Below are 22,554 nucleotides of genomic sequence, written 5' to 3'. Positions count from 1 at the left end.
GTTTTAAAGCTCGTGTGTTTCACAGTTGTAAAGCAGAAGTGAAATTTGAAAGACAAAATCATATCAGCAGGCACGGCCCATGGAAACAAATCGCCTGTGCGATACGGTGTGTTCTTTCGATTTCTGCGACACCCCCCTGATTCTTTGAAAACTGGATCCTCATGCCTCAAAGGAAGAAAGAGATCAACAATATAGCTACAGGAAGAAAACAAAACAAAACAAAAAACACCCAGATACAGTATGCTACAGACACATGCACTCATTCACACTCCCAACTCACGCTCGCAAAACTCTAGAGACCACTTAAGCGCTATCCCAGGAGGCCTCACATTTCCTAGGAAGTCTTAAAGCCACATCAGAGAATGTGTAGGGGCCTGTGGCCTGCAACAGATCTCCTTTCATTTCCCCACATACTCCATCTCCAACACGCCACAACCACATGCTACATATAGGCCCTGGAGATGATAAAGTGCCTGAGCTGATAGCAGGCCGCAGCTCGGAGCATAAACAAATGGCAGCTTTAATTGTTTAGGTGTGCTCAGCCGCGATTTAATCTCCATGTGAAAAACTGGCTCGACAGAAGCCTTTGAGGCAAAAAGGTTTATCAGAAACTGCCAGCATGTATTTGTGTGTCGTGAAAGGCATTGTTTACAGGTAACGCAAGACGCAAGTTATGTGTGAAATGTGGAAACTACAGATAAACCATTCCAGCTGCTATTTTCATGTAAATTAAGCAGGAAATCTTCTGGCTTAACAGCATATCTTTGGCTGCTTAATCGGATCCACAAGATTTCGTGATATTTGGTTTTGTTAAGAGGAATGGATGTCACTATCTATGCAGGCTTTATCACACAGAGACGAAAAGAGCTCTGTTAATTTTATTATGTAGAAGCAGTGAGTCTGAATCACCATGCATAATGTCACATGAACACAATCACATTTTATCTTCTTTTTAACCTAAATTTGATCAAATGGAGAAGAATTTTTCCTGTCTTCCTGCGTACAGCAAATAGTGTCAGAGAAAATGAGAAAGGCTTAAGTAGGAAAGAATATTTTATCTATGCACACGGCCCCATGGAACTTGATTTCACCTTCATTTAGATATGTGAACAGTTTATTTAATGTTTGTCCATGAGTTTTCTGCTGATTCTTGCCCTCCAATAGGAGTGTGTTTATGAGGGGTGGGGTGAGGTGGGGCACCTATGCCCTGAAGTACGATTGGCTGATCCTTTTGGGTCTGGCTCAGAAAGTAGAGCGCATCATCTACTAATCAGCTGGGGAAGGTTGGGACTTCCATCCCTGGCTTCTCTGCAGGGATTGAACCTCTGCATGCCAAAGTATTCTTGGGCAAGATGCTGAACCCCCGGTGGTTCCCCTCAGAGTGTGAACGTTAGATAGAGAGCACTTAGATACAGATAAAAGTGCTTATAAAGCACAAGTAGAGTATAAAAGCTTTAACAATCAGTCCATTTACCCAGCCAGTGGTTTTTGGATTAGAGCGCTGTTAACCTAGCATGCTCAACAACATTGGATGAGGGCATGGATAGGACCAGTAGGAATGTAACTTAGTACATTTATGTGAGCATTAAAGTACAGGTTAAATGTACTCTGATGCTTCTTCCTGCTTCTACTCCGTCATATTTTGGATGGAAATATTGATCCATTTAATTTAAAGCTTTCATTACTTATTATTTGCCAGATAAACTGCCTTATTATAGATCAAATTACCAGGAATCAGTAAGTAATTAAAATCACCGGGAGCTGAAATAACATAGGTCATATGATCCTGGAAATATTTACAAGAATATACAACTAATCTATGTTTCTTTTTTCTTTTTCCTTTTACCACTTTGCAAAACAATTATCAAACAAAAAATCAGCTTTAGATTCTCCTCCTTGCTCGACTTTTCACTCAACCTTATTTTATCTCTGATTATTAAATATTCTGATCTCTCAAACAGACCCTTGTCTGTCTGCTTACTTTTATTGTTTTGGGTTTTTCCTTTACAAAATTTTAAATTCTGTGGTGGAAATTTGGTCAATACATCACAAATACACTGCTGAATCAAATTATGTGCACAGAGAAAAAGAAAATCACAATAAAAACAGAAACAGGTCAAAAGAAAAGACTTTTGTACAACCAACAAAATACAATTTATTAAGATTTTATTTCTCAATAAATTAAAAAAAAAAACCATTATATAATAAAAAAAGAAGAAGTTGAGGCGATACACTGACGATACACTTACGATATACTTAAAGTAACACAGTGACAGGGACCAAATTATTATTATGCCTGCTGACCTTACACGCACGTTTTAGCAAATGAGGCACAGCAGTGCTTTGAGCTAACATCAGCCTGCAAACATGCCTGCGTTGCACAGGTATGATGTTTACTGTGTTTCCCATCTTAGTTTATCTGATTAGAGTGCCTTTCAAAAAAAGGAGCTCCCTCATTAGTTTTGCATGTATTTGCATACCCCATGGGGAGAGGAAATAGTGTGAAATTATAACAGTTTATCCTCCGGGCACCATAAATAGCTGTGGACATTATCATGGCAGACCATCAGATAGCTATCGAGATATTTCAGCAACTATCTGACAGAGACACGCTAGCATCCCTGAAGCGAAGCCTTGAGCCGAGCTTGGAAATAATTACTTATTCGTTCTGTCAAAACATGAAAGGCATTCAGGTGTCATTAATTACAGGTAATTTGAATTATACTCAGCCTACTGCCTTTCCACATAGCAGGTGAAGTGAATTTGTGGTTGGAGAGCAAAAAAGCTTTGACAGAAAATTTCTCTCTAAATCATGACAAGCCGCAGTTCAGATATGGCAGATGTGGGTGAAGCAAAACCAGGCAGTTGATTTCTACATAAGGCGTTAAAGGAATTAACTTCATACCTTTTCAAAAACACACACACAAAAAAGAACTTACTGTGGGTCTAATAATCTGAAAATTTCTTGTGATTAAAATTAGAAGCAGAAATGCTGACCAATTTCTATTTCAGTTACACAAAATCATTTTTTTCTCATTATTCATATTTCTTTTACAGCTTTCATCTTGGTTTATTAGATAAAAAACCCACAATGTAAACAAAAACAAACAAACAAAAACATACTGAGGAACCAGTTAAAAATTATTAGATAAGTGAGTTTAATAGGGGCCAGACTTGCTGTTTCCGCTGTTTTTAGTCTTTGTGCTAAGATAAGCTAACTGCTGCTAGCCGTAGCTTCCTATTTAAAAGGCAGATAACAATGTCAGTCTTCTTTTTCAGCTTGACAGCAAGTAGTCCAAAGTAACGAGCACGGCGGACTACAGGTCCCTTTACACTGTTAAATAAAGCAAGAACTTACAGATCAGATTATTGCAAAGATGAAAATAAATGCATGTGTTCCTCTTTTTTTAAAAATTCATCAGTATTTCTTTGAGAATTAAAATATATACAAGACGGTTGTACATGTTAGCATTTCCAGAGGTTTTTTCAAAATTTCAAGAAAACTTTTAAGCCATTTATTATTATCTACATCTAAATATGAATTACTTCATTGTCAACTTAACATGATTGACTGTCAAAGCATTGTCGATCTGCCCCCTAACATAAGTTTCTTGTAGCCAGTTAGTTTAGCAGGACATTAAAAAATTGCCCTAGAACAAAAGTTCCAGGTTTTTTATTATTTTCTGAACCATTCATCAATAATTTTTTTAACTGCTTATTCAGTGAGGCGCTTACACCCTGGTCAAGTTGCCAGCTTATCACAGGACTCAATTGATTGACTTCCACTGGAAGGAAGAACGGGCACTTTTTGGCAGTTGGCTCTCGAGCAATAACTCTTCCCTCAGAGGAAAACCGAACTCCCAGTGTGTCCTAGCTGCCCTACATCGGAGTCCCCTTCTCAGGTGCGCAGTTCACACCTTCCTCAAACCCTCCAACCCTCAGGACCTGCATAGCGGAGTGCTAACTGGTTCATCTACTCAGTATTACCATATGCTAACTCTTTTCTCAATCACAAATATGTTTATTTTATTTTTCTCTAATCCACTAAAGCAGCGGTCCCCTTTTTCGTGCCATGGGCCGGTTTAATGTCAGACAATATTTTCACAGACCAGCCATTAAGGTGTCGCAGATAAATACAACAAAATAAAATGATACAACCAAGACAAAAACTGTGGTATTTTGTAAATATAATAATAAAAGTGAATTAACTGTGTAATTGTGTAACTTTATTAGCAGCGACCTCCTGAAATGCACCAACAACACTGAGAGTAACATCCTCCTCTCTGCCCCTTAATTCTCTCTGTTTGCTATGGTAAAGTGTAAATATTTCTTTCAAAATAAGACACACAACTACAAAACAAATCTGAAGTACATGACAATATATAATTCACCATGAAGCTAAATCAATGAGAACCCTGTGCTTGTTTCTCTGCAACAAGACGGTCCCACCTGGGCGTAATGGGGGACAATGACACCCAAAGTATGTTGCTTATGCTCAGTCTGCTCCGCAATCTTGTTTTGGTAGCTGTAACTGCAGAAAACCCCACTTAACACAGATATGATGTCGGAAATGGCAACAGGGTTTTTAATGCTGTTGTGGCAATCTCGGAGTATTCTGCCAAGAGTATCCATCCAGAATTGTTGAAGTTGATGTCTCAAACATACTTCTAAGACCACCATCATTTGTGATCTCAAACAGTTCTTCTTGCACAGACATGCTGTATTCCCCCAGTTTATTGACAAATGGGTCGCAGATCAATTCCTTGTCAGCTTGTGCGTCTTTTGTGATTAGGAAGTAGCGCTCAAACTCTTTTAAATGCAAAGACAGGTGATCGTGCACTAGCTGGGAGAATGACACCTCAGGCTGAGTCTCTTCATAAATCCCACCTATGTTTGAAGCATGCCTCTGTTACGCGTTGTCTCCATAAATCCAGTTTGGCTTCAAATGCAGCCACCTTACCTGCCAACTTGAAGACAGTTGTTATTTTCCCCTGAAGGAACAGATTGAGTTCATTTAGTAGGCTGACTATAAGAAATAAGAAATCTAATTTTGCGACCCACCCTTTGTCACTGAAATGTGCTGCGAGCGGTAACTGCTTTTCTGAATTCGTAATTTCATAATTCAAAAACTCTGGCCAGCGATCTCCCTCGAGATAACCACCTTGCTTCTGTGTGTAATACAAAGCATCTCTGCGGGGCGTTCATCTCCTCACAAAGTTACTCGAATAGGCATGAGTTAAGGGCGTGTGCTTTAATGTGGCTAATAACTCTAACAACACAACTGTGTCTCAATGTGCTCTACTATTTCCTCAATGCGACGAGTGATGGTGCTAGCCGACAGAGGCACCTATGCTATCGTTTTAACCGCCGCCTCTCCGAAAATTTCACAGCAAATATCTTTACTGGCGGGAAGGATCAATTCTTCACCAATAGTGAATGACTTTTTATCCTAAGCAATACGGTTAGCCACCAAGTATGATGCTCTCAGTGCACTTGCATTTGTTGGAGGCCCTCAGTAATTGCTCTTGTCCCTCTTGTTCCCGCTTTTTTCTTTCAAAATACTCCAAAGGCTTGCTTTTTAATGTCGGGTGCTTAGTCTCCAAGTAACGAAGCAGTTTTGAAGGCTTCATTGCCTCATTGGAGAGCCGGTTATTGCAGAGTGGGCTTAGTGGGTGGAAATCACCTGTTGAGACAAATCCATATTTCAAGTAGATATTTTGGTATTGTCTGTTAAATGCAGCTTTCTTTTTCTTAGTGGTTTTCATATGCTCTTCTTCTGTCTCTTCACTGGGCATTTTTCCATTTGCAAAGAAACCATCCAAAGATGTCTTTTTTTTTTTACTCATTTTGCTAGCCTGGGTTAATATTAGGGTTAATGTATCTTAACATGTGTCAAGAGTGAGGCATAAATGGAAGTAATGGAGAGAATTCAGCCATTTTCAAAATAAAACACTGTTCAGAGTCAGATAATAAATAAAATGGAACTAATGTAAGTTATTTATTTTTTTCTGTGCGGCCTGGTACCAAAAAAAAGAGAATTTATTCTTAACACACGGGAAAAGACCCAGGAAAACCGAAAACCTGAAAACTATAAATATCACACGGGGCCACCCCCAGGTCACCGGGGGTCGGGACCACCGCACTTAAGGATAACACAAAGAATTTCTTTAACACATAAACTTTGTCTTGCTAGAAAGTCTAACAAGCGACTTTCAAGTTGAGCCAGCTTCGGGACTACTTTCATTTTTGTAGCAAGAAATACAACCGTCAACCGTCAAATTTTCTCCCACGCAGGCACTCCACCAAAGCCCTTCTCATCACACCAGCTAAATGGACGACTGAACTGTCATGTGTAAGCATGAGAAACAGGGATATACTGCACTTATCCTGCGTCCGATCATCCTCTTTCCTGACTTCTGACTCCTCCATGTAAGAAGACCTCTGCATTGTCAATGTGTCTTTGGGCCTGTGTCATAGAGACTGTGTGAGCTATGCCCCGCTTTGCATTCCTCTGCCATCCAACCTCTGTCCAGCCTGGACTTTCCCACAGAACCCTAAACCCTGTGAATGAGAGTAGGCCTTTGTTTCAGGCATTTTTCATCCTGATCCCAGCAACTTCCCCATGGTGGAATGCATCAGGAATGCCAGCTCCAGCTACCTGGCATTAGAGAGTCTTTGTGCGGAAATAGGAGAGGCTGAAGGAGAGAGCAGGTCAAAGAGGTTTGACAATGGATAGCTCACTTCTCAAGGTGCCCAGCCCGTATAGCAGAGTGAGCGAGCAGCAGGACCCGGATCAAATCCCTTAAACATGGAAGAGGGGAAAAGAGTGTCGCTGTCTGCATCGATTCCACTGCAGGTTTTTCAACAGCTGGACAAATTATTAACTGAAACGCTGGTGGAGCAACGAATAAACAAACACAGCTGAAATGTGTCTGTGTGTGTGCAGCAGTTAACAGGTTGTTGTGACCTTATCACTCGCTGAGAGCTGGATCGGTAAAGCAGCGGTTAGCCTCAAGGTGCAATTCCAGTCATTCCTGTTGACTGAGACAGATGAGGGAGGATTTTAAGTTGAAGGATGCCATGAGAAGATGAAGGTTTATTATGATACTATCACATGTTTAGATGAGTTGTTTTGTTTTGTTTTTTCAAGTCAACGAGTCAAAACAGGAATTTGTTTTTTACTTTTGGCTTTCATATTCAATTCTTTTGTAAAGCACCACAAAACAAAAACATAACTTTCATTTTGATGATCAAAGCTGGCTTTGAGGAGGGGCGCTCACACGCAGACAGTTACCTGGACTCATCAGTAAAGCCATTTCAACTGTAACATGAGCAGTCTGACTTCTGAGACAACGGCTGATCATCCCTGGATCCTGAGTCTGATGATAAGGAGACAAGATAAGGTGCTAACTGAAGGGTAACGACAGACTCATGAAGGGTGGGCCATCAGGTCATGTATCCCCTATATGTCGAGCCCGGAATTATCAAGGGGCCTCGGGGTCACCTCCTGTTAGGGCCAGCTCCTCTCAGCTGGAAGTCCACTTCTTAATACAAATGACCTGAGAAATAACTGAGAATGAATAGCCGCTAAATATTGGTGTCACTTACCATTTTGAGTCAGATGAAAGCGGATCAACCCCAGCGCCAGCTCTGCTCCAAGCCAAACCGTGAACCGCACTTTTCTTTGCTGCTCCCTTATAGCACTTTGACTGTCCAACAACCCTTTTTCCTAGAAAACCTAGCAGATGTTCATTTTATTACAATATTCAATTGCCAAGAATCTTGGGGAGGACAACTGAACATGGGAAGAGAAAGGCAAACGCTGTCTGGACCGGACTCCCCCTCCCCTTCTTCCTCCTGAGAGGAAATTTTATGGACTCACCGGGAAAGATAAGACCTCTTCCTTGACATGACCGCTCATGCAGCAGAACTCACTGAAGCGCATTCACAAATCTTCAACACGTTTAGAGTTCACGTCAAGCTTTTGGTCATTTTATATACAGACTTTTCTTTTTATGAATGCAAACAAATTTTCAGTTCAGTCTTTTGCTGCTTTATCTGATTAATACTTTTTTTTGTATGACAGAAAAAATCTAAGTCATGCAGCAGACATTTGTCTTCAGTTCTTGTTTGCTATTTACAAAAGCAGACTTCACCATGGTCACCAGGGCCTGCAAGTTGAACATGAGAGAGAGAGAGAGAAAAAAAGATTATCATTTCCTATTTGAAACCTCATTACATAACCATAGAATGGCTGTGCGAGCCCGCTCGTCAGTCCCAAAACATCAAAAGATTTGCTGCTAGATAGGTTACACAGGAGCATGATGAGGCTTGTTAAAGGGTCTCGGGGTTGACATTATGGAGGAAATGTCTTTGCTAACAAATACATCTCAAAGGGGCGTATTCCTGCAATTTTAACCAAACGCTATTCACAATCTGTTGTGGGCCAAAAAAAGAAGAAGTGCAAAGAGACGGTGCATGAATTGGTTCCTTTTTTAAGGCTGTAAAAATATAACCAGATGGTGAAACATGTAAATTCTGAATGAAAACAGCTCCAGCACAGCTGCCAAGCCTCAGTAAATAATGCAGTCACAAATTTGGTGAGAGGTCAACCTGTTGCATCCATTTACTCTTACAGTTAAAATGTCAGGGTAAATGGGTAATCAGCATTCAAAATGTGTGATTACTAGAAAACACAGTTTTTAAAAAAAACATCTAAGGGTGTGTAACTTACAGGTTAAAACTAGTCTGTGAGATGGCCAGGGATCAACTGAAACTAACTTGACTAATGCACTTTTTGTATTTATTTTAAGCTGACCATACTCATTGTAATGAACTAAAATATAACTAAAAAAAAGGCTAGGCCTTTTTTTTAGTTATATTTATACTCACTAGGCCTCAGTCACGTGGCCTAGTGGCAACCTTTAATCAGGGGGAAAAGATGTGTATTCTCGACTGGAGCAGCTGGCTGAAAGATTCACAAAGAGGGTGTCGAGCCAAAAAAGCTCCCTGTGATTGCTTCAGTCAAAAGCAGACTGCCACAGTAACTGTTAATTGGCATGTAAGACTCCAACTGAGTGCTTGCCATCTACTGACTGAGCAACAATGAAACGGAGAGGATTCCCCTTCAAAGTAAGAGATGCCACCAACATATCAAAAAGGTCTCAGACAAAATATTATGCTTCAAACTCCCCTTGGTGACTCTAATCACAAAAACCAAGATAAAGTAAAAGAGAGTTAACTAACTAACCTATTAGGACCTATGTGGGGAAAAGAATTATGGCCCACTAAACTTAACAACTGGTTGTGCCACTCTTGGCATCAACAATTACAAAGAAGTGTTTATGTTAACTGTCAAGTTATCTAGGCTACTTTTTTTTTTTATTGTAGAATGATTTAATTCAGTCGTATTGGAGGGTTTTCTAGTGTGAATGGCTTGTTTAAGGTCATGCAAAAGCATTTCAATCAGATTTAAATCAGGACTTTGACTAGGCCACTTCAAAACCTTAATTTTTGGGTTAAGAAGTGGTGGACTAGCTGGTGTGGTTTGATCATTGTCCTTCTGCATAACCCAAGTGAACTTGTGCTTCTGGGCACAAATGGATGGACTTTCAGATTTAAGGATTTTCTGGTTTTCTTCATGGTTCCATCAATCAAGTCATCCAGGTCCTGAACAGAGATGGACAGTAATGTGTTACAAGTAATGCATTACTGTAATCTGATTACTGTTTTCAAGTAACAAGTAAAGTAAGAGATTACTATTGCAAAAAAAGTAATTAGATTACTGTTACTTTTCCATAAGCACGCTGCGTTAGTGCGTTACTAAACCGTGATTTTGTTTGCAAGAGTGTCTCATGACAATGACGTAAGCACGTGCAACCTTTGTTTTAACAGACGTGTGCATAATTAAATTATGTTGCATATAATTTAATTTTTCCTTGATGCAACATGCATAAAGTTAAACGGTTTAAACTAATAAAACAAGTTTTTAAAAGAGACTTTTTAATTTGATTACATTTTATATGATGGATTATGCAGAAAAAGTAGAATAGGGCTTAAGATCTATTGCTTTATTACCTATTCAGGTTGTGTAACATGAATTATTTTTTCTCAGAAGTAATCAGGAATTAGTTACTGATTACTTTTTTCACGCAACTTGACCAACGTTGGTCCTGAAGGAGCAAAGCAGCTCCAGCCCACCACACAACCACCATCTGTGACTGTGTGACTGTTGGGGTCAAGGGTGGGTGGGGGAATACTTTTTCAGATAGCGCTAAGAGTTGTTTTTTACAGAAATGGTGGAACAAGACCTCCTTGTTGTATTCACATCAATCAATTTTGGGTTCCCAAATTGAACATTTAAGATCTACCACCCCCAACCAGTTGCAGCAGATTGTCATCCCTTCCTGAGGCTGCCTGTGCTGTGGGCTTCTTCCTGTTAAAAGGAAGTTTTTCCTTCCCACTGTCACCAAGTGGTTGATAAAAGAGTGTTATTTGATTGTTGGGGTTTTAAATGTATTATTTTGTGGGGTTTACCTTACAACATAAAGCATCTTGAGGTGACTGTTGTTGTCATTTGGAAGTATATAATAAAAGGGAAACAGAAAAATAAAATTGTGTGTGTGTGTGTGTGTGTTGGGGGTACGAACAATCAAATATTATGTCCACTTTTGTGCCACCCCAGTTTAGAATGCTTAGTGCTAGTATGTTTCTGTTCACTGGTTAATGATATGTATATATATGTGAGAAATATGATTGAGTCATTGGTAGGGGGTGCAATAAATAATCAGGCAGGGTCTAAATCAGCCATCTAGCATGAAAAACCAATAATGACATATCGAAATAATTGTGTATTTAAGTATTTTAAGAGTTACTGATTGTAAATGACCCCACAGACTGATAATCTGGCAACACAACAAACTAAAGCTGAAGCTATGGGATTGCCAGGTTTGCAGTTCACTAAATGAGACGAAACCTTTGTGCAATTTAGTTTCGGTTTTGATGAAAATATTGGACAGACAGACATAGATGTGTTGGTAACGTGGCTAAAAAAAGGGAATTGCAGCTTTTGTGTCTATTAGAGTTTGCCCACCAGTTCACAGTTCAGCTTAACTGCTTCCTCACCGCTCTCTCTGACCTTTCTTGGCATAAAAGCATGAGCGCCGTGCTTTGATAAGTGACGTGAAGTGGCGATCGAACAAAAGAAATGCTGTGAGATTGGTTTGCGCGCTTGCTTTAAAAAGCATATATAACCACATATCAAAGCAGTCACATGCATTTATCTAAGCCTGTGAAATCTTCCACACACACACAAAAAAGGGAAAATTTAAGAGTGCTTCTCAAATAGCCAAATTCCACACATCACAGTGGTGTGCTCACCTAGTAACTGGTAAACACACATCAACAATGACTAAAAAGCATTAATGAACTTCGATATATTCTCCAAAAGAAACACTGACCACCCCAGAGGAGTATCGTGCCTTCTGCTCTGGCCTACGTGCCAATGGCACTGTGTAACAAGCACCGTCATTCCTTCAGAAACTATATGCCAGCATGAGATGGCCTTGGCTGCCTGGGTAACACCTGACCAAGATAAATGGCTAAAAACTTAATTGCAGAGATTATAATCGGCCATAAAAGTATGAGTAAATGCATGCAGGGATCTAAGCTCAAGCAAACAATAAAGCCAAAGACCTCACGCATTTCTGCTTAAAAAAAGGCCTAAAAAAAAAGACGTCCGGTCGTTCAGACTTTACAGCCCAAAGGTGCCCTGGATGCGTCATGCTGTTGCACTCTTTAGCACCTGTGATGTGGTCAAAGTCAAGGCGGGGGCGGACAGGTGCTCATCCAACATGCGCTTTGCACATGGTCTTACAACATGAATAATTAATCAAAACCCTAAACACAAAAGGGAAGAAGCCGTTCTCTGGAAATGGAGAAACAAAACGGATGTACATACCAAATGTGACTTTTACTCAACACACTATTATAAGGCTGTGGTATGGTTGCAGTAAATTAACGCAATGTTGAGGTTTTCCATTTTAGAAAGAAATGTGCTGTCTTTTTTTTTCTTCTTCATCTTCTTGTAAGATACTGGCAGCTTAGGTTTGCCAATCTGAATGGCAACAAATGAAATGTCATTCTGATTTTATAGATTAAACTGCCAATTTAATATGCTAATAGTTAATAATAGCAGATAATAGTTAAATAGGTTCTGCAGGAGGAGCTACAGAACTGAGATCTTCATCATACGACTGCATTTTATATTTATCACAAGATTATAAATCCATTTTGTTTATGGGGGCAGCAGTCACAGCAGAGAAGCCCAATCCACAAGACATCAAACCCCTACCCCAGGCCTGGCTCCAGGGTGGGACCCTAGCAACCACATCCTGGACAGGGTGAACTGGTCCCTTGAGCTTCTGCTCTAGGGCACACAAATCCCCCCCGACATGATAAAGTGATGATTCATGGCTACTTGAGGGACATGGATACAACAAAGACAAACCCCATTTCAGTCTGATCAGCAAACAGACGCCTTGTTTATACATCCGGAAGCATTTCTTGCCCGCGGCTAATACTCTTTGAGTTTATCACTCGGTGCATTTATAGCTTAATAAATGACTGATCTGAGTTCTTCTTCCGACACTGGCATTGTGCAACAGATTAAAACAAACCCTGCACGGTGATGCTTGTAAATATAAGTAGCTGATGGTTTCAGCTCATTTTAATCATCTGCGGCGGCGGGATTTCTAAAGGTGATTTTGCACTTTAGTCGGAGGAAGAGTCATACGGATCTCACAAATGCAGCAATAAACGGCTGACCATATCTGTGACACTGACTCAACTCGAGACCTGTCCCCAGGGTGTGTGCTGCAAGTAGGAGAACGTATACCCTGTATGCAGAAAGCATCGAGATGACTAAGCATGAAGCCTGCTGCCTCTGGCACCGTGTAGACATGTTCCATTCTGTCAGAGCTCTGCAGCACATAGGCACTGTTTCACACGGTCAACCCCCCCAACCACCTCTTGGCCTGCACAATGGGAATTTTAGTGGCTCAGTTATACCAAGCACTGGCTGCAACTGCAATGTTTTTGGTCCTCTCAGGTAATTCACATACACACACGCACACACATATATATGTATATATACATTTGTGGTTTGGAGCATCAAATACATAACATAATGGGAGGTTTAATACCCAAGCATAGTTTTAATAGTGGTTAAATAGACAGAATACATAAAATAAAAGATGATTGTGTCACCCAAATGAGAAAAAAAATGCATTGAGTGTTCTTCAAGAATGACTCATAAACAACTATATCAGGAAAATGCACACCAGATCTCAATGCAGGTATTTCCCCAAACAGCAAATATCTCAGCTAAGCAGTCACTTCAGACCAACCCCCCAGTACCAGTGAGTGTGTTCACAGTGTGTGTGGTCTGAGATGGAAAACCCTTTCCTGTATAAAGTCTTCAACGCCACCTACTGGTTAACAGAAATTCATTTGCTGGTTGAGCTCAATGAGGTCAGGAAAAAATATAGACTATAAAACCTTTCACGTTGTAGAAAAAGGTCAGAAATTCCCATGAAATACTTCCATAAAATCAGTGCATTCCATATTTTATTGCACTATGTCCCCTGATTTCTTTGCACCCATCCACTCAGCCAGAAAGTTCAGGCCGTGGCTTCCATTCTTCTGAATCTCTTCTGTACATTAACATGTACGCCGTTCTACTGCAACAAAAGAAGAAGAAAGAAAACAATGAAGCATTCTTATATAGCAAACGGCAACATAAATAAGGAAGGAATAAAAGGAAACCACGATGGCATTTTCAATTCACATGACAGGAAAAGTGAAACTAAAACTTCCAGGTGTTTTCCAGAAACCAGCTTGTTGTTGAAAGACAAGACAACACGACGGACATGACGGATTTCCTCTGTTTAGGGGTTCAAAAGTTTGAGAGTGTTCATGGCGAAAAACACAATCACCTCCTAGTCTTTAATCAAGACCACGATCTCTGAACAGATCTCCTTCATATTTCTCGGAATTATTTTAACTGTAGGAAACATGAATGGTGAAGTCACTAAGCACCTTATAGTTGCATTCTTTCTAACAGTCAGCAGGGGCGACTCTTCTGGATGCAGAAGAGCAGGGTTGTCGGTGTCATTTTACAGCCCACATTGATCTTAAGTGTGTCGGAGAAGTGAACCTGCCCTTACTGTCAGTGTAAAAAAGTTTAATTAGCCAGTTAATCCCTAAAATATCTCAATATAAGAAAAAGAAGTGCAATTCCAACAGTATTTCCTCAATTTTTCTATGTGATAAAGACATGAAATAAATCTGTCAGTACTATCAGTTCTGGTAGCTCATTGCTCACACTGTCCTGTAATTATGAAACAGAAAGTTTGCGTTAATTCACCGAGAATACTTTTTCATTTAGTTCTTTTTCAGTAGGAAAAATTGTAAAATTTGTGAAAATACAGTTAAAATTCTGAAAATGTACATCCTCCTTCACATTTTCTAAAACTGTCCTGTGGGAGTCCAGGCCAGGCCGATTCTGGCCCTCGGGCCTTATATTTGAGAAAAATGATGTCGCTATGATGATGTGTGACCGGTCCAGTAGAGGTCCCAACTAAACAGGGAATATCAGGGAAAGGGATAAGCACATATCCAGATTCATCTGGACCAAAAGGACCCAAAAGTGTAAAGTATTTAACGACGCAGATGCCAGTTTGACATATGAGGCTAGGTGAATTAGGCCTAAACGATACAGCTTAACAGCTCCTGTCAGGCTGTCTCGGCTGAACTTCAACTCCAGAACCCGTCGGTCGATTTTTTTAATCAAGATGTGCAGGCAGTAAGATGAGTAAGATATAGATACAAGTTTCAAACCAGAACTGCTCAATGATAGATGAAAACAGGCAATACATGGTATGATCCCATTTTGGAGTATCACAACAAACTAAGAACTAAATAATTTCAACACTGTGTCCTTTGAACTGGACAGAAAGGACGTTTATGGGCAGATTTGTCATTTCTTCTTAAAAGAGATAAAAGAAAAAAATGATGATGCACAACTATTAAAGATCGCCGTGGCTGCAGGTAAACAAACAAACAAAGAAAGCTTAATGGTAGCTTTAGAAGATGTATTTTCATAAATATAGCAAATTCAATGTGATCAACAGAAAAAGTGCTGCAGGGGACTGAAGGACCTATAAACTAGAGGAAATGGGACGGTTATAAATAGATGGACTGCTGCAGGTTCTTCTTGCAAACTAAATGTAGGTGCTCTGATAATAATAGATGAATATCCTTGGAATATATCCGTAATTTATATTTGCCAAAAAGTGGAAGACTAAAAACTAAAAGTTGCTTTTTTTGGGGGGGGGGGGGGGGGGGGGTTGTACAGTGTTAATTCTGCGGCACGCGCTGTCTGGTTAGCTCTGTCACCTCACAGGAAACAGGTCTTGGTTTGAATCCACTGGCTGAAGAATTAAACCTTTCTGCGTGGACACTGCTTGTGCAGAGAGGGGGAACCTTCAGAAGATCATTAACGCCGTTCGGGAGATCGCTGGATACTCTCTGCCCTCCTGCTACCTCAGCAGAGCCAGAAACATTTTTTAAAACCATGACATCCTCCTGGCTCTCACCTGTACAACCTCTTGCCCTTTAGTAGGCGCTACAGATCCCTCAAATCAAAGAAAGGCCGACTCTGAAGCAACTACCGCCTTATCTTCCACTCCTGCAATAATTTCCCGTCTGTGTAATATCAGCCAACTCAGTGAGCAGTGTCTTACATTTTTGGAATACTCTACTCATATTGGTGAAGTCACTGAACTCGTTCCTTCTTTTTATATTTACTGTGCAAATGACTGTTTGTTTTTTTCTCTTTGCATCTGTAAGTGCAGCCATGTAATTTATTTACCCACAAAAACATACGATAAAAGACTTCTAATTCTAAAACTAGACATCACGTCCGATCCACACCTCAGTGACCCCTTTTTTTCGAAAAACTAAGACCACGACCAGCGAAATGCTGAAAATGATGCTTTGAAATGTCTGACTTCATCGTGGCTACATCCTTCAGCCTGTGGTCTCTCCACACCTTCCTCTTTAAGAACAACACACTAACATTTTGACACAGTCGTGAGTTAGATGAGACTTTTGATATCACTCTCACGTCTGTGCCATATATAAAAAGTTGAAAGAAGCTACTGGGATGTTTGTTCAGCCTTTGCCATCGTCATCTTGGCATTTTGAGGGTGGATCTGACTGAGAAACTGAGAAACCACACAGTCATATGGCAACAGCCTGTTAAAATAAAGCAGGCCTTTACTGTGACTCTAATGTGGATCATAACTTAACCAACAGCCTGTTTTATTCAGTAAAGTAGAAAGTAGCACTAACGTCTCCAGGAAAGCGTTTCTAAAGTCTTTTTGCAACCAGGAGAGTTAAAATAAAGCAGATTTAAGGTGCTTCGGTGCCCATCATTTATGTACAGTCTATTATTTATGTACTAAGTAGCTGGTGACAGGATGGCAAAAAATCGAATGTTTTCAAAGTCTTACTACCTCCTTGCTCCAGATATTCAGACCAGAATCAGACTGACTAGGTTAAAATGTATCCTCATTAAGCTTTGACGAGCCATTTCCAGCTGCTGTAGACAGCTTCATGTTTATGAGTGTAAAACGTCTGAGAGGACTTCATGACCCCCTGTACAGTCAGAAACTGGGCATTTTACCTGTGTCTCCCTCCATATGTTCTCTGCACTTCTTCCCAGGAGGTCTGTGGATTTGAATGAGAATCAGACAGAAAATTCATCAGAAATTTGCAATTCAATAAAAAGCACAGAGGGGAAAAAGTTACAGTCCCTCTCTCCCTTTGATATCTGCAGATACTTTCACATCAAACTGTATACTGTGATTATTTGTCATTATTTTTTAGATCTGATGTACCCGCTGTACGTGGCTATCATCTGCATAGTACCAGCGCTCGTTCTCCCTGTGGCGGACGTAAGCAGTATAGTGCCCACACATTGCATAACCAGAGTGCACGACCACTGCGTACAAGGTGTACCTGCACTCATTCTGGAAGAAAAACAAATAAATAATCAGAGTATTCACAAGCAAAAGATGCAATATTGACGTAAAAAAGAATTCAGACGTACCTGTGCAAAGTTTGCGGAGAACACATGTTGGAGACTCTGGGAGAAATCAAAGGTTTCTGGGAAAGAAACCCTGCAGTCAAGTTTGTGTGTGGAACCACGGCTGTTCCGAAATCGCTTCAGGTTCATGCACAAGATACGAGGCAGTGAGAGGAGTTTGACACCCTGAACAAAACAAATGAGTGAATTTGAGTTCATGATTATGCTGGCAAATATGTTTCACCCACCCACTCTCATCCACTCATCCCACTCAGCCCTTTAAATATGTTTTTCTTTCCTCAAAGATATTTTTATTGGATTGAAGCAATGAAGAAAAATAGATACACACAGATTTGTTATACAACAAGCAATTCGATTTCACAATGATTGTTTGAGCTGACATGATAAAATACAGATTCACATATCATCGGAGCCTTTTCAATGTGTTTGAGGGCGATTTAAACCCGAGTCTCACCTGTCTGGATGGATTCTTAGTTCCACAGTGTGCACAAAAGCAGGAGTTTATGCCCTTGAGCTCCTGATGCTCAAAGAAGGAGGTCATGCAGCCCTCCTGAAAATATGACAAATGTAACAAAATAAATAGTGAGTAAAATAAACAGTGACAATGCAGTACAGCTAAGGTTTGTAACCTAACAAGTCATATGTCATTCATTTGATCTTTTATGAGTGGTTCTGTGCTGGACTATTTGCTGGTGACTCTGATTTTTGTAATCCTTATAAACTTGTGCGTTTTCTCCCTCTTTGTGTTGTGTGGATTTATACCCCCACCTCCATGTAATACTTCCCAGTTGGAAGTATTGCATATTAAAATGCTATGTTTTATTACACCCATATGATTGGATCAGGATTGGCTAAAATCTTTGGCTTCAATAAACTGTAAAAATTTAAGATTTTAAGATACGGCCTCCAATAAAAGGGGAAAAATAGCAAACAGAGATAGTGTGTTTCCCAACAGTTTTAGTATTCTTACGCAAAAGAAGAAGAAGACCCACCAGAGAGTTGTCATCCTCCTTTACATAAAGCGGAAAACTGAGCATGTAGCTGGTTTCAGTTTGGATGGAGTTGCACTTTAAACACTGCAGGTGTGTCTCCACTGAAATCTTGTACAGATCCTGAATTTCCCCAGCCTTTCAGAGAGGGCAAATGCAAACAAACACTGTTGTAGATAACACATGCAGAAATGAATAATATTAGAGTAGTTTGATCGCAGTCCAACCAGAAGTCTGTTGTCCATCTGCTGGTGAATGAGGTTGAGAATCGAGAGGAACACCTCATCTGCATCATGCTGCACATTAACTGTAAAGCATCATTAGAAGGTGTGAAATAAGACACATCGGCAGGAGGTATTTTCTCTGCAAAAGCGTGGCTCTTACGTCGAAAGCGGTTTTGGTCCAGACAGTGGAGGAAGTCACGATGTGGAGAGAGCTGAGGAAGGTCACCCCGCATGGCCTCAAGAACTCTCTTTAGATGCAGCGCGACATTACGAGCATCTCCTCTCGCACCAGCTACATCCCACCTTTTAAAATTCATAAAAGCTTGTTAATATTGTAAACAGCCTTAGGATTTCCACAGTAAGTGGCACTACAACATCACTGAGTCAAGATGAAAGCAGCTGTAGTAATTCATGTGATTACCTTTCTAGCAGTTCTGCTATTTCCCAGGTAGCAGAGAGAGTCTGCAGCAAGCTGTTCACACAGCATGATAGACAATAGTTGGAGAGGCCTCTCATCCCTGTAAGAGTAACAAGGGTTAAATAACAGCCTGTGACACCGTGAATCAACCCACCAGAGTCCAGCGGGTGTGTGCATGTGTGAAAATAAATAAAAATGGAAAAGCACAGTCAGCTGTGGAGAACCCCACATTTTTTATATATATTCTATTAAAATAGCAAATCGTGGTTTTAGAGATCACAGAGTGTGAGGCTTGTTCGGTTTATTAGTTTTAGGCCCCGTGTTAGGCAGATGTGGAGCAAGTTGACTTCACCTCACACAGACTCACGGTCAGTATTTTGGTTTCTGTGTCACTGAAATAAGCCTGACCTGAGGGTCAAATGCAACAACAGACAAAAGAGCATTTATGAACCAGTCATAAATTTATGAGGTTTAAAGAGTTCTTTTGAGGTGCAGAGATCCTTTAAAAGGTTTGTTAAACAACATTACCACCTCCTTAACAACCCAGTATGATAAATATGAGTAAATATGAACATGATTATGATCAGATAGCTGTCTGATCATATTCATAGTCACACAATAAAGATCTTTTGTGAATGTTTTTGAATTTCTAGTCCTTTGATCTCGTGTTATTGGAGCAACATGTAATAAAAATATTGATTACGTTTTTTGTCCAAAAACTAGTTTTAAAGTCATATTTCACAGTTATATGACTATTAGCACAGTTTAAACAGATCAGCCAGCAGATAATTAGATTATACAGTCACCGGACACTTTATTAGGTACAACTTTTCAACTGCATGTTAACTCATATATCTGATCAGCCAATCACATGTCGGCAGCTCTGAGCATTTAGACATGTAGACGTGGTCGAGTCAACCTGCTGAAGTTGAAACGGAGTTACAGAGTGGGAAACAAAGGTGATTTTAGTGACTTTTAACATGTCATGGTTGTTAGTCTGAGTGTTTCAGAAACTGCTGATATACTGGGATTTTCCCACACGGCCATCCCTAGAGTTTACAGAGAATGGTCTGTAAAGTTTGAGGTCAGAGGTCATAAGAGAACGACCAGACTGCTTCAAGCTGATTAGAAGAGTAGAAACAGCAACTCAAATATTCACTAAAATTAGGTAACCAACATGAAACTGAGGCTATACTTCACACGCTTCACCAAAATTGGACAATACATAACTGGAAAAACGTTTTCTAGTCAGATGAGTCTTGATTTCTGCAGCATGAAAGCATGGCTTTATCCTGCCTGCCTTGTATCAACAGTTCAGGCTGCTGGTGGAGAGGGAGTGATGTGGGGGGTATTGTCTTTGGCCCTATAGCACCAGCTGAGCATCATTTAAATCCACAGCCTACCTGAGTGTTGTTGCTGACCATGTCCATCTCTTAATGACAACCGTGTACCCATCTTCTGATACCTGCATCGGGCAGGGTAACGCACCATGTCGCAAAGCTCAAATCATCTCAAACTGGTTTCTTGAACGTGACGATGAGTTCACTGTACTCAAATGGCCTACACGGTCACCAGTTCTCAATCCAGTAGAGCACCTTTGGGATGTGGTGGAACAGAGATTCCCATCATGGATGCAAAGCCAACAGATTTGGGGCAAATGTGCGATGCTGTCATGTGAGGAAAGTTTCCAGCGCCACCAAGGTGTACCTAATAAAGTGGCTGTGAGCGCATTTTTGGCACACTGTGCACTACATTGTTCATGATTGTTCATGACCGAGAAAGCACTACAGCTTTAGAAAGTTAACTGACTAAAATAATTTTTCCTATCTGTGAATAAAACTTGACTTCAAAATTGTTCCGTTTTTATTTACTGTGAAATTAATAACGAGTGCATCTACGAATCGTTGAGGAGCTTTAATCGTATTTAACAAGCATCTCGTGCATTTCGCTGAAGTAGGACCTTTAAACTAGTATTTATAGTTCTCAAGCAAACAGGAAATAATATAAAAACATCACCATCGGGTTGAGAATGATCCGCTTACCAAATAAGTGATTCTCCAGAGTAAGTCTAGAAAAGAAATGGTAGATCCCAGACATCAGTGCAGCCTTCTGCTCTTCTTCAGGGTCTCAGGACGGCCACTAAACCAACAGAGGGTCGAGCGTTTGTTGTACTTCACCCCACTGTAAACATCAGCGCCACAGAAACAGTTCCCAGCAAGTTTCATTTTACAGCTTTCTCTTCGCTTTGCTGGAAACGAAACTCATAAACTGTCATGCGCAAACCGGCTGGAACTATGACGTCGACATGTTACGGCAATCAAGTCGGCGCTACACAGCATTGGTGACACATGGGTCCAGATTATCTCCAGTCACAGGCTGTACTCTGTACTCGAATACTTAAGTATTTTTAAGTATTTCCACTGTGCGCAACTTTATAATAATACTTCTCACCTGTACCCAGGGGCGTGTCCAAAGAGGGGGACAATGAGTGACCCCAGCCCCACTTTAAAATTGCAATTAAACTAATGTGACTTTTACATTAAAAAAAAGACCCCCCTTTTGTTAAAACATGCATGCAGAACTGTATGAATTACAGATAATATATTCTGATTTCCTGCAGCACCACCTTTTCTAAACTTGAGGGACATGTACGTTTACCTGAACACTTTTATTCTACTTTTTTCACTTTTTTAGCTACTTGTAAGCTTTCAGAAAACAACTTAGATTTTATAACTGCTTAACAGTGCTGCATAAGATTCAACTTAATAGATCTTGACATAAATTAAATTCAAATTTTCACAACAGGAATATAAGATTATAAAAAAGTAAGTTTTTCCCTCTTTAAATTTTTACTGATGATACTTTTGGAAAGGCCTGACAGCATGTTAAGTAACTTTTACTTACTTACTTAACTACCCATCCATCCATTTTTTTTAAAATACAGTGACTGGATTCTGTCCTATTACACACACTGTCACATCCACACATATAATTCAAAATTATAATTCCAAATTGATTAAACTTCAAAATTTTAAGGTTCATTTATGAGAATTATCAATAAAATAATACATAAGAACAGTCACAGGGACACTTAAATGCAAAACAAATATCTTCACTTTGACATTGAAAGTACATTTTCTTGAGATCCAATTCTGTGAAAAACTAAGTACAATCTGACAGCTTCCATTTGAATTAAGAGGGTAACATGTTGATAGTGCACTTGATTAATTGATCATGACCACTTCTATAAAAGCTAAGGTTTTGGCAGTTTGCTAGAATGGAGCATTCCGGTGTGTTAACACAGCGCCAAGGAGGAAAAACGTCATCTCTGTCCACCTTTCACACCTATTAACGTTGTTGTCAAATGTCGTTATTGTGGAGGAACGAGTTAAAAAAGTAACTGCGGCTTCCCATCAATCTGGGGAAGGTTATAGGGTCGTTTCCAAACAATCTGAAGTCCATCATTTTGCAGTGAGAACAATTATTCACAACTGGAAAACATTCAAAGCGGTCGCCAATCTTCTCAGGAGTAAAGATCCCAGCAAATTCCACACCCAGTGCATGATCTTGGACGTGCAAACAACTACATCCCAGACTCTACTGGCCTCAGTTAGCATGTCAAATGCAACACTTCAAGAAATGTCCTTTGGAGAGACGGGACCAAAGTGGCAATGTTTGGCTGTAAGGCAGAGCACCATGTTTGTTGACAACCAGATACAGCATATCAGGGCAAACACCTCGTGTCATGCACAG

At 40.1% G+C, this 22,554-nt stretch overlaps 1 protein-coding gene across 3 annotated transcripts; it reads right to left on the bottom strand.

The window, feature by feature from the left end:
* Positions 1–10,551: 10,551 nt before the first annotated feature.
* On the bottom strand, positions 10,552–21,165 carry usp18 (ubiquitin specific peptidase 18). Of its 3 annotated transcripts, none has more exons than XM_085137702.1 (11): positions 20,844–21,165; positions 20,205–20,396; positions 18,805–18,901; positions 18,544–18,686; positions 18,387–18,466; positions 18,163–18,297; positions 17,625–17,720; positions 17,174–17,335; positions 16,962–17,093; positions 16,748–16,791; positions 10,552–13,736 (listed from the first exon to the last, which is right to left on the bottom strand). In XM_085137702.1, exons 2-11 carry the CDS (start codon positions 20,290–20,292, stop codon positions 13,667–13,669), a joined length of 1,047 nt encoding a protein of 348 aa, XP_084993828.1. In that variant the 5' UTR covers positions 20,293–20,396; positions 20,844–21,165; the 3' UTR covers positions 10,552–13,666. The 3 variants fall into 3 exon arrangements, with proteins under 3 accessions (XP_084993828.1, XP_084993826.1, XP_084993829.1); XM_085137700.1 differs by having other exon boundaries at positions 10,556–13,739; positions 20,844–21,151; XM_085137703.1 differs by lacking the exon at positions 20,205–20,396 and having other exon boundaries at positions 10,558–13,739; positions 20,844–21,149.
* Positions 21,166–22,554: the final 1,389 nt, after the last annotated feature.

This window comes from Neolamprologus multifasciatus, chromosome 17, assembly GCF_963576455.1.
Source record: "Neolamprologus multifasciatus chromosome 17, fNeoMul1.2, whole genome shotgun sequence".
Taxonomy (NCBI): Eukaryota; Metazoa; Chordata; class Actinopteri; order Cichliformes; family Cichlidae; genus Neolamprologus; species Neolamprologus multifasciatus.
This window is presented reverse-complemented; position numbering and strand designations above follow the sequence as displayed.